Source organism: Balaenoptera musculus, chromosome 16 (assembly GCF_009873245.2).
Source record: "Balaenoptera musculus isolate JJ_BM4_2016_0621 chromosome 16, mBalMus1.pri.v3, whole genome shotgun sequence".
Taxonomy (NCBI): domain Eukaryota; kingdom Metazoa; phylum Chordata; class Mammalia; order Artiodactyla; family Balaenopteridae; genus Balaenoptera; species Balaenoptera musculus.
This window is the reverse complement of record NC_045800.1, coordinates 67,238,878-67,251,615: the sequence shown is the minus strand read 5'-3', so window position 1 is coordinate 67,251,615 and position 12,738 is coordinate 67,238,878. Positions and strand designations below refer to the sequence as shown.

Here is a 12,738-nt window from a genome sequence, read left to right as displayed (position 1 = left end):
CCAATTTTCTCGGTTTCTTAGGCTTGAATTGTCATAGACAGTTACAGCAGTTCAGATGCCTTTTGAAAGGAATGTAACTGAAGATTGAGCATATGACTAAACTTTGTATCTGTTCTGAAATAATAATGAAGATTATACATACTTACCCATCAAATCTGACTTAAAAGATTAAATAGAAAGGTTTATAGGAAAGGTTATCGATTGGGAATGGAGCCAGAGGAGTTGTGCGGGAAATAGTGCGCATTTCAATGGCGTAATGCGCAGATATGTTTGGGGGGATTGGATGTATTATGCAACTGTGATTTGAATTGTGTAATATGTTAAATACATTCGTTCAGCTTCCATTAACTCCTTTTTAAAATTCATTCTGATCTTTATTTATTGTTGCATGATTGGAAACATTTAAAACATTGCAAAATGTTAACACAGAGTAATGTAATGGTTTTTGTAACCAGTTTCCTTCTATGTGCATGTAACTTGGATTTCTCAAATATACTCGGTGACTTATCAGTGACATCACTTTTCTTTTTACTCAACTTTTTGATCTATAGAAATGTGATACCCACTTGATAGCTCAACTGTAACCAGCTAGTTTTGTAATTTTGTAATATTTATCTACTAAGTTAGAGAAGCCCCATAATATATAGTTGATTGTGTGGGGGGGCAGTCTTATTATCACTATGTATGTCATCTGATGGTTTTAAAAACTAAATTTTCTAGAGCAATAAAGTAACTACAATGTTAAGTAAACAATAAAAAAAAACTCAGGCAGGATGCTCTTTGACATCGGCTTTAGCAATATTTGGGGGGGATAAATCTCCTTAGGAAAGGGAAACAAAAGCAAAAATAAACAAATGGGACTACTTCAAACTTAAAAGCTTTTGCACAGTGAAGGAAACTGTCAACAAAATTAAAAGGCCTCATACTGAATGGGAGAAGATATTTGCAAACAAAATATTCATTAAGGGGTTAAGATCCAAAATATACAAAGAGCTCATACAACTCAACATCAAAAAAAAAAACCCAATTAAAAATGGGCAAAGAACCTGAATAGACAGTTTTCCAAAGAAGATATATAGATGGCCAACAGGCACATGAAAAGATGCTCAATATCACTAATTATCAGGGAAATGTAAATTAAAACCACGAGATGTCAACTTCACACCTGTCAGAATGCCTATTATCCAAAAGACAACAAATACCAAGTGTTGGCAAGGATGTAGAGAAAAGGGAACCCGTATGCATTGTTTACAGGAATGTAAATTGGTGCCGTCACTATGGAAAACGGTATGGAGATTACTCAAAAAATTAAAAATAGAACTACCATATGGCCCAGGAATTCCACTCCTTGCTTTTTATCCAAAGAAAACAAAAACACTAGTTTGAAAAGATACATGCATTGCAGTATTATGTACAATAGCAAAGATATTAAAGCAACCTATGTACTCATCAATAAATGAATGGATAAAGAAGATGTGGTATACACACACACACATAAACACTCACAATGGAACATTACTCAGCCATGAAAAAGAATTAAATCTTGCTATTTGTGACAACATGGAGAGACCTAGAGGGAATATGCTAAGTGAAATAAGTCAAACAGAGAAAGACAAATACCATATGATTTCACTTACATATGAAATCTAAAAAAAAACACAAATGGACAAATGTAGCAAAACAGAAACAAACTTATAGATACCAAGAACAGAGGGGAGAGGAGGGGATGGGGTGATGAGAGAACTAGGTGAGGGAGATTAAGAGGTACAAACTTCCATGTAAAAAATAAATGTCACAGTTATGAAATATACAGTGTGGGGAATTTGTCAGTCATGATATCATATGTTTATATGATGATAGATGGTAATTAGACTTATCATGGTCATTTTGAAATATATGGAAATATTGAATCACTATGTTGGGCACAAGGAACTCACGTAGTGTTGCACATCAATTATACTTCAAAAACAAACAAACTCATAGAAAAAGAGACAATATTTGTGCTTTTCAGAGGTGGGAAGTAGAAAGAGTGGGAATTGGATAAAAGTGGTCAAGTTACAAACTTCTAGTTATAAGAAAGTATATACTAGGGATATAATGTATAACATGGTTAATATAATGAACATGGCTGTATGTTATGTATGAAAGTTATTAAGAGAGTAAATCCCAAGAAAAAAATTTTTTTTCTTTCTTAGTTTGTATCTATATGAGATGACGGATGTTCACTAAACTTACTGTTGTCATCATTTTATGATGTATCTAAGTCAAATCATTAGGCTGTACACCTTAAAATTATACAGTGCTGTATGTCAATTCTATCTCAATAAAACTGGAAAAAGGTTCCATAATACTGTTGCAGGGATAAAGAAATGAGTCACTGGAATAGAATAGAGATCCCAGAAAATTGTATACTTTGGAACATGTTTCAATTTATCTATCAATTTATATTTCATACAGAATAGGAGTAAAGAAACTATTCAGATTTGATATATATGTATTATACATGTATAATGTATTAAATAAAACATGTATTGTATATATATGCATGTATTACTTATGTTATAGTTTATACACATATGTATACAAATATATATAAAACAATGGAAACATTTAAAAAGTGTGTATGTATGTGTGAAAAATGGTAACATTTCACATTAATTGGGAAAGGATCAACTATTTAATACGTGATGGTTTCCCAATGGTTACCACTGTAAAAAAAAAAAAAATCCCACTTCATTTAGACATAAAAATAAATTTCAGGGCTTCCCTGGTGGCGCAGTGGTTGAGAGTCTGCCTGCTAATGCAGGGGACACGGGTTCGAGCCCTGGTCTGGGAAGATCCCACATGCCGCGGAGCAGCTGGGCCCGTGAGCCACAGCTGCTGAGCCTGCGCGTCTGGAGCCTGTGCCCCGCAACGGGAGGGGCCGCGATGGTGAGAGGCCCGCGCACCGCGATGAAGAGCGGTCCCCGCACCGCGACGAGGAGTGGCCCCCACTTGCCGCAACTGGGGAAGGCCCTCGCACAGAAACGAAGACCCAACACAGCCAAAAATAAATAAATAAATAAATAAAGTAGCTATAAAATAAATTTCAGATGAAAAAAAGATCTAAAGGTTAAATAACAATAATTCAATCTTTTAAAAAGAAAATGTGGGAACTACATAACATTTTCGTTGCAAGAATTTCTTGACAAAGCACAAACCAACAAACCATGGCACAGGGTAGGTGCTCAAATGTCTATTTAAGAAATTAAAAGATGGATCATATGTTCACATTAAAGTTCTTAAAGTCTTTTATGATTAAAATATTATTTTCAAAGTTAAAAGAAAAGCCATAGTCAACAGAAGACATTTTTAACAAACCTAAGCAATGCAATTCAAAAAAAAAAAACCTAAAAATTGGCAAAGAGTTGAGGCAACTCACAGAATTAGAAAGCCAAACGGTTAATAAATGTTTTAAAAAAATGTTTTCTTGAGTAATCAGAAAATTATAAATTGATACCAATGAGATACATTGAATACTATTTGGATTCAAAAGACATTTCAAAAATGACAGCCTCAAGTGTTATCCGCCATGTGGAGAAATGAGAATTCAGACTCTTGAGGGGAGTGAGTGTAAGTGATTCAGCCACTTTAGAGACCTCACTGCAGAGTTTTGTTCCCTGTGGAACCTCACAGAAAACTGCCATCAGTTACAACTGCCATCAGAGATCTCAGGGGCAGGTCCTCAGGCTGCATTTCTTCAGCCAGTGTTCACTTGTTAATCAACATTAAGTCTAAGAAAGCACTCTCCCTTACTGTTTCCTCAATATCCTTAGAGATGAAATCACCAGCAAGGCAAATCAAGAATTTAACACACACTCTACTTTTAGTAAAATTAGAATCTAAGCAGATGTCCGGAGACTTGAAGTTTCTAATCATTATTATATTTCACATCCTTACAACATTTGTGGTTTTTATTATGAAGTAATTATCCATACTATTTAGTGCTTATTCTAAGACAAGGAAGGTGTTTAAGATTGACCTTATGTGTATCCTGATTCATGGTTTCAAGACAATCCGTCATCTAAAAATAATTCCCTAAAGAATGTGTTGCTCTTCAGATTTTAAAAAACTCCTGAATTGCAAACAAGACAATATTTCTTGGCTTTTTTTCAAACTCATGCCTTCTTTTGATAAAAGAGGGAAAAAACCATTAATGTCATACAATTTGAGGTTTCAAAATAAATAAGACTAAAAATAAATCAGATCTGTTAGACAAAACACTGCTTTGATTTCAAACTATACCTTTCACAAAATTCTAATATGGTCTCTCAGGATATGTTACAAGAACCAGGTGTTAAATAAAGAATGAGGTGTTTAGCGAACAATAAAGTATGACCTTAGGATGAGTCATTTTCTGTGTTTAAAACATATATTTTAAAATATTTCCATATGTATGAAAGTCTGAAGCATTACATATAATTTTTTATAGCTAGCTTAATGAAAGAGACAGTAACTTAGTTATCATACCTGTGGACACAAGGTTTCCAGGTGATTGGCTGCAACCTTGACAATCTTAATTCCGTCTTCATTTGTTGACATGGAACAAGCAAGATTTGCCACCTTAAATACAATATAAAACAATGGAAATTATCTCAGATTATGAAGGAAATGCAGAAACATTTGTCATCCTAGACAAGTAAGAGTATGTACATGTTCACTGAAAATCTCAATGACAAACAACAGCATTTTCATAAATGTCACTGGTATCTGCTTTATGGAAGCATTCAGAGAATCTGTTGACATTAAATAACAACAAAGTGCTTCCCTGGTGGCGCAATGGTTGAGAATCTGCCTGCCAATGCAGGGGACATGGGTTTGAGCCCTGGTCTGGGAAGATCCCCCATGCCACGGAGCAGCTGGGCCCGTGAGCCACAGTTACTGAGCCTGCGCGTCTGGAGCCTGTGCTCCGCAACAAGAGAGGTCATGATAGTGAGAGGCCCGCGCACGGCGATGAAGAGTGGCCCCCGCTTGCCGCAACTAGAGAAAGCCCTCGCACAGAAACGAAGACCCAACACAGCCATAAATAAATAAATAAATAAATAAATAAATAATTTTTTTTTAAAAATTTAAAAAATAAATAAATAACAACAAAGGGCCATGGAAAATCATTTAAAGCCGAAAGGAAGACTGGTGAGTGAATTAGTAAACCCTGTACAGTCTCTTGGTATCAACACCTAACCTATAATAAGATGCTAACTATTATGGTTTCCTAAGGGACTGAAAAAAAAGTTTACCTATGGATTGAATGCCGATAGATTCTTGGAATCTCATATGATTGTGGTTTATTTTAAGTTTGTAATTGGTTTATTATTTCCCAGAGGTCTATTATGCATACTTAAGTTGCATTAAGCATGACTGTATCTTTATTCATGTTTTATTCAGCATCAAATATGCTGCAAAGCTGGACAAATACAAGATAATTGAATTCTTCTTCCTGTTCTTGATTTTCTACTACAACTTCGTAGGCACTATTTGACATTCGAGCAGTCAATTTGATTCAAGCCCTTAGTAATACCCATATTCTTTTATGCATTATTGCTTTTGAAACTCACACTCTTTTCCAGGGAAATGGGTGCCCTTTTAAATAACTACATTCACGTCCATTACCTAAGTCCAACGTTTACAAATAATTTCTTTATACCATGAATGAGTCATGAGAAATATCATGGAATTCCTTTCTTTTCCTTTGAACCTCACTCTTATTCAACATTCCCCTTGCTAACAGGTGAGTATTCATGTACAGAGGCAATGTTTTCTCTGATCTACAAAATATGTCGTTGTCTTCATCACTGCAAAGAGATTGCTTTTCTAACAATCATTTTCCTAATATCTCTGTTAGCTATTATATACTTTAGCACATGGCAAGTTTTACTGATCAAATCCAAAATGCATTCAGTTGCAGAGAAACCGCACTTAAACTGCATGCAGTGGAAGCGAACAACAAACATATCCTTGGATGACTATTTGTAGAGTACCACAAACTGTTACTTACATGGATTTGCAGCCTTTGCTTTTTTTTATAGCATTACTTTAAATATGTCAACAGTGAAACCACTCCATGGTTTGCATTTACATATAATGAAATAGCAGCCATACATTATTTAACTGGGGAACGGCATTGTTCACTTTATTAATATACATGGAAATGGCGTACTTGAAAAGGTCTTTTGTTGGCTTGAAGGTCACAATGCCTCAACTTTCATATCTGACACATAATTAGCACATTTGTGAATTATTTGAAAAGGGCAGCAGTTTCTTTGCCCCTCTCTCCCACTCCCAAAGCCCCACTCACAGAAAGTAAAATTTAGCAGTCTAACTGCTTTAATATGTCTCATAATAATATGTACTGCACTTGCAGAAAATAGCTATCTGTAAATTTGAGCACTCTTTGTTTTAAGTAAAAATTTTAAATGATTGCCTCAATCTTTTGGTCAAATCAGATGAATGTTGGTTAATCCAAAGTTTAAAATTACAGAAAGGTACTCTATAGAGGCACTCTTTTTTTAAAAAAAGTTATTTTATATCGGAGCATAGCTGATTGACAATGTTGTGTTAGTTTCAGCTGTACAGCAAAAGGATTCAGTTATATATGTATCTATTCTTTTCCAAATTCTTTTCCCATTTAGGTTATTACAGGATATTGAGCAGAGCTCCCTGTGCTATACAGTAGGTCCTTGTTGCTTATCTATTTTAAATATAGTAATGTGTACATGTCAATCCCAAATTCCCAATCTATCCCAAACAACCCAATCAAAAAAATGGGCAGAAGACCTAAATAGACATTTCTCCAAAGAAACAGACATACAGATGGCCAAGAGGCACATGAAAAGATGCTCAACATCACTAATTATTACAGAACTGCAAATCAAAACTACAATGAGATACCACCTCACAACAGTCAGAATGGCCATCATCAAAAAATCTACAAACAATAAATGCTGGAGAGGGTGTTAAGAAAAGGGAACTCTCCTTCACTGTTGGTGGGAATGTAAATTGATACAGCCACTATGGAGAACGGTATGGAGGTTCCGTAAGAAACTAAAACTAGAGCTACTATATGATCCAGCAATCCCACTCCTGGGCATATATCCAGAGAAAACCATAATCCGAAAGTATACATGCACCCAATATTCACTGCAGCGCTATTTATAACAGCCAAGACATGGAAGCAACTTAAATGTCCATCAACAGAGGAATAGATAAAGAAGATGTGGTACATATACACAATGGAATATTACTCATTCATTAAAAAGAATGAAATAATGTCATTTGCAGCAATATGGATGGACCTGGAGATTATCATACTAAGTGAAGTCAGACAGAGAAAGACAAATATCATACGATATTGCTTATATGCGGAATCTAAAAAAAAATGATACAAATGAACTTATTTACAAAAGAGACTCACAGACTTAGAGGTCACCAGAAGGAAGGGTGGGGACACTCTTTTACTTTATTTATTTTTAATGTTTCATCTTTACCTTTTTTCCCTTTTAAAAACACATTCTTCTTCTGGACATTTTCTTTTCTCCATGTTTATCGTAGCCAATTCAGTGACTAATGTTAACATAAAAATCATCCTAAACACAAAGTTTCTGTTTATATTAGCAGACTTAAGTCTTACAAAACTCTCAATTGAAAATACAACACACCTTAAAGTTTTCTACTCAATTAATGATTATATTAACACTCTTTCTGTCTTCCTTTATTAAGACATACCCAAATTTCTCCTTACCAGAACTGTTCTATGTCAGGTAAACTTTCTAGATAATCAAGTACTATTTCCCGATTATTAAGGCATGTGGAGTTTTAGTGATATTTTATACAAACAAATTGAATTTATAGGATAGCTAGTATTCTGTGACCAAATAGAGAAAGTTATGTGATAAAAATCGCTTTACATTTCTAATTTGAGTGATTTGTGACATATTTTCTAAGTCACATGAATGTGTAAATGAAAGCCAAATTTTTTCTAACAATATTCCTAAGTTCTGTGTGGCTCTTTAGGCAGTCAGGTATGTTCTCAAGCATGGCATGAAGGCAACTCCCTATTGGTCAAAGAAAACAGCATGCAAACAAAATATTTTAAAAAACAGTTTGAGATATTTGGACATCTGACAGCCTTTATATATCTAACTTTGACAGTGCTTCAAAAGTCTGTGTAAAGTTTCATTATTCAAGAGATCTTTGTGAAAGATTTTTGCCCACTAAGGAAAACTGTTCACAGAGAGGTTTTGGAAACAAATAGATCTGGGTTTTAACTCAATTCCCACAATTAATAAAATTTCTGACCATGGGCAAAATGTTAACATCTCTGAGATCATTCTGTCACCTATAACATGGGTACGATAGTATCAATCTCACTGGAGTATTTTGAGGATTAAATGAGATAGTTTGTGAAGATAGCCTGATACCAGGTAGCCCTGACCATGTATCAATTTCCTTCCAGCTCATCTCCCTTCTATTAATGGGGGGTGGGAAAGAACATTCACTCTCTCAAAAGGTTTTATAGAATTAAAACTTTAGGAGTCTAAAGAAATTTGACAAAATGTCTAATCAAAGAGCCACAAATTCAAATGTTTACAGGACTCATGCAGGGAATACAAACATAGAGTCTAGATGTAACAGTGGTTAGGGTGCATGGTGGTGCCCCAGGCAAACATGAGTGTGTATGCCCTGCCTAAAGGCATTAGGCCTCATTAAAACAAGTTGAAATACAAGGAAAAACTCACTTCCTTAACCAAGCTAACAGTCTGTTGACTTACTTTAGTTCATAGTTCACCAATTTGTGACCTCTGACCTCATTCTCTAATCCTCTATTGTATAAATAGGAAAACAAAGTCAGAGAGAAGAAACATACTCAAACTATCCAAGGACAGGGAGACTATTAATCAAGGCTATGTGTGTGCTATTTATGCCATCCTGAATTAAAGCATTGAAAAGTCTCCTGCATTGAAATGATTGACCAGACTTTTTATTGATATTGTGCTATATCCTTAGCCAAGACCAAGAAAATCAGAGCCTAAATTATCTTAAATAAATGAGACCAAGGGCACTCAGGTAAATTCACAAGTTTATTAAAAAGACAAGGCCAGGACATAACGTTTTTTCATTTTTACAAAAGATTAAGCTATATCATTAAAATAATTGCTGATACTCTATCTAATAATTGCAAAAGTCAAATTTTAAAAAAATTTCAGACAGGGACATGTTTTCATGTTACTCAGAGGGGAGTGATTTTTTAACATCAGCACCTCACTTGTGAGCCTCTTTCCTTCTCACCAGTCCTTGTGCCCTCTAAGATGTATATCTCATTCTAAATGCTTTAAACTTGAATGTACTGCCCTTTCAGGTCTATTAAAAAAAAAGTTGTAGAAAAAAAGCCTGACCAGGCAATTCTTGAACTAATTCACATTTATTACCATCTTGTTGATGTTTGTTCTCCTCTTCCTGGTTCCTAGTTCAGTTTCTGTATACCAATTTTGAATGTCCCTGCCATCTTTTCTATTTGCTGGACTTTTCCCCCTTCACCTGGCATAGTACATGGCACCTCTCACTCCCTGACCCATGTTCTGAAGTGAGAAATTCCCTGCTCTGGAACCTGGCCTCATAAAACCCTGCCAGCTAGGCCAGTTCCATCAAGGTCAGGGAGTTGGCCATAACTGACCCCCCTCACCACCAATGACTCACGAATGGCAGTATCAAGGAAAGCTACAAAAAAGATATTTGGAGAGTGGGAGTATTTTCAATGACCTTTAAATCAGTCTACCATGCTATAGGCTTAACTCTGCTGTTTATCATTACTCTGTTCTGAGCTGATAAAGAGATTGAATTTTTAAAAGTACTGAATACCAGAGCATGCTATATTTTAACATTCTAATATCAAGTGTTATTTGAAATCTCAGGTGCACTAGTTGTCCTCTCAAGTCATCTTAGACAACTGAAATGGTATCGTTGCTAGGAACAAGCTCACTATTTGGACAGCTGCTCATCATACATCATTCATTCTGTCACTAAGGAGCTCTCACACAGATATTTACCTGCGATATGATTTCTCAAGAACATGAAGCAAACTTTGATGTTTGGTGAGATTTCCATTTTTGCATATTCATTGTTTATATATAGTTCACATAGTTAATTGTAATATCATGTCACTGTGTATCTTAGCTCTCAAGGGGGAAGAAAGGTCACTGTCTCATTTTCATTCATTTTCCTCTCTGGCAGATGGTCATGCAACTCCTGTGTAAACACTTTCAGAAACAGAATTTATTGTTTTGCAGGGCAGCCTATTCCCGTTGCAGGGTAGTCCAAAGTTACACAAGTTAAGAAGTTCTTCCTTATAATGAGGTGAAATCTTTCTCTCAACAACTTTCTCACAGTGGTTATAGAATCTAAAATGTCAAATATCTTCAATAATAGAAATAAGGTTGGGCTCATAGAAAATCTTTATTAGTAGTCCTCAACCTGTGGGATAATTTAGATGGTGAGCATAATAGAATCACCAGTATAGCTATTAAAAGAAAAGTCCAGGTTCCTCTGACAAGATATTCTGATATATTAAGTATGTCTATGGGTGGAAGTTAGAAGAGGTATAAAGTATGTTTAATTAAATTTTTAAAAGTTCCCCAGGTGATTCTGATATACCACCGTCCACACACACATACACACAACACACAGAAACATATTTAGACTTTGGGTTGATTTTCATTTGTTTGGATAGATACTCCTTCCTGAAAATTAATGTAAAGGGGTGAAAATCTACAAGAAATATGAACTGAATATATATGGAAGAGGCTAGGAATCATAGAAAAGGCTTCGCAAGTTAGAGACAAGAAATAATGACCTATACTACCACCTGAGAAATAGGGCTTAGTCTATTAGGGCTACTATAACAAAAGTAAATATACTGGGTAGCTTACAAACAACAGAATTTATTTCTCACAGTGCTAGAGGCTGGGGAGTCTAGAATCAAGGTGCTGCCAGACTCAGTGTCTGGTGAGTACCAGCTTTCTGGTTCATAGACTAAACCCTCTAGCTGTAACCTGACATGGCAGAAGAGGTGAGGGATCTCTCTGGGGCTTCTTTTAATAAGGGCACTAATCACATATATGAGGGTTCTTCCCTTATTACCCAATCACCTTCAAAAGGTTCTACCTCCCAATACCATCACCTTGTGTGTTAGGATTTCAACATATGAATTTTGGGGGACACATTTAGTCTATAACAAATAGAGAAAAGTTTAAAAATCAAAATACTCAGGAAACAAGAAAATCAAGTGTAGGAGAAATGTCTGGCCTTCTCCCCAGTATCCCATTCCTTTTTCTGTCAATAACATTCTGATTTCCCTTTGGAGAACTATTCTCCCCTCCTCTAACCCAGTGGTGTGAAATCTTGGTATGACAGTTAATCAAAGCTCCTAGTCCTCCCCTGGCCCTGGTGTGGGCATATCCATCACTTCCTGCATGGAGCCCTGGCGCAGTTCCTGTTCCTACCCAATCTCAGCCCTCTTCTCTCAGTTTGCCTGTATTTATGTGCATTACCTTGTACCTTCAAATGATGTCTCTTTTGTTTTCTACTTAAGTAAGCCAAATTCATATTATCTTGCATGCAACTATAACTGAATGTAGTACTGAACCAGAAATTTACACACCACATAAGCACTAATTTCAGATGGTTACTCTCAGCAAAGTTAAAGGCTGGCAATGCAGAACCATAATCATTTCAGTGGAAGGCACTTTCTAGTCAAATGCCTGCCTCTGGATTTAGGCAACCTGGACACCATAGTATCAGGGGCAAATGCAGAGAAGGAGATGTTCATTTCAGTTCCTGCACATATAGATAAATGTGTTTTTACCTGTCTTCTTTTGAATATCTAATCCCTTGATGTCTATTAGAACATTTTACAGACCAGGTAAAGAAGGACATCTAATTCTTGAAGAAAATAATTTAGCAATTGTGTTTATCCTTTTGTGAGCTGTTTATTATATCTAAAAGCCATCCTTTCATGTGCTCTTTTAAATTTATACCTATACATTAAGGCCTGGATCAAATAACATCTCCTCCACAAACCCTTCTCAGACGCCCAGAATCATAATTCATACTCCCACAAGTATAGCACCTACTTTATTCCTCCTAGACTCACTTATGTATTTTTCAGATGGTAAACTGCTAGAAAGTAAAGACAATTATGTATTCTTTTTTAAAAAATTTTTTATCAGCCAAAGTATCCTAAAAATAGAATTTAGTCTATGTAAATAAATAAAAAACTAGTTTATCCTTGTTCAACTGGAAATTGAATTATCATGAATAGATATCTTCTATTGTGTCTTAATACATTCAATGAATGTATATCTTAGAGGGCTTAGCACATTTCCAACCTAATTGGAAACTATGTCCTTCCTCTGCCCCTTCCTCATCAAAAAAAAAAAAAAGTTTCTGATTATCTATTACAGGAGCATAAAGGTTAGTATCATTACTTTAAGTTATGGAGGAAAATACTTGAGGAAAGAAAGCCCTTGAGTCATTAGACTTAATTGCCTTGAGTTGATTTCAGTCCAACTGTTTGTATATTGGAACATCAAAATCTGACAAATCTGTAGCAAAGATACAAATAAACACTTGAAGTAAGGGTACAGAAACAGTATAGCTAAAACAAGTTCTTTATTTGTGACTTGGCATTTACAAAAGATTAGATTG

The 12,738-nt window shown here is 35.4% G+C and overlaps 1 protein-coding gene across 1 annotated transcript in view; it reads right to left on the bottom strand.

Moving 5' to 3' along the window:
• Positions 1-12,738, bottom strand: part of CTNNA3 (catenin alpha 3) — a 1,729,751-nt gene that overhangs the window by 600,304 nt on the left and 1,116,709 nt on the right. The window contains 1 exon segment of the mRNA XM_036828186.1: positions 4,510-4,602. Coding sequence (XP_036684081.1) covers positions 4,510-4,602 — 93 coding nt within the window.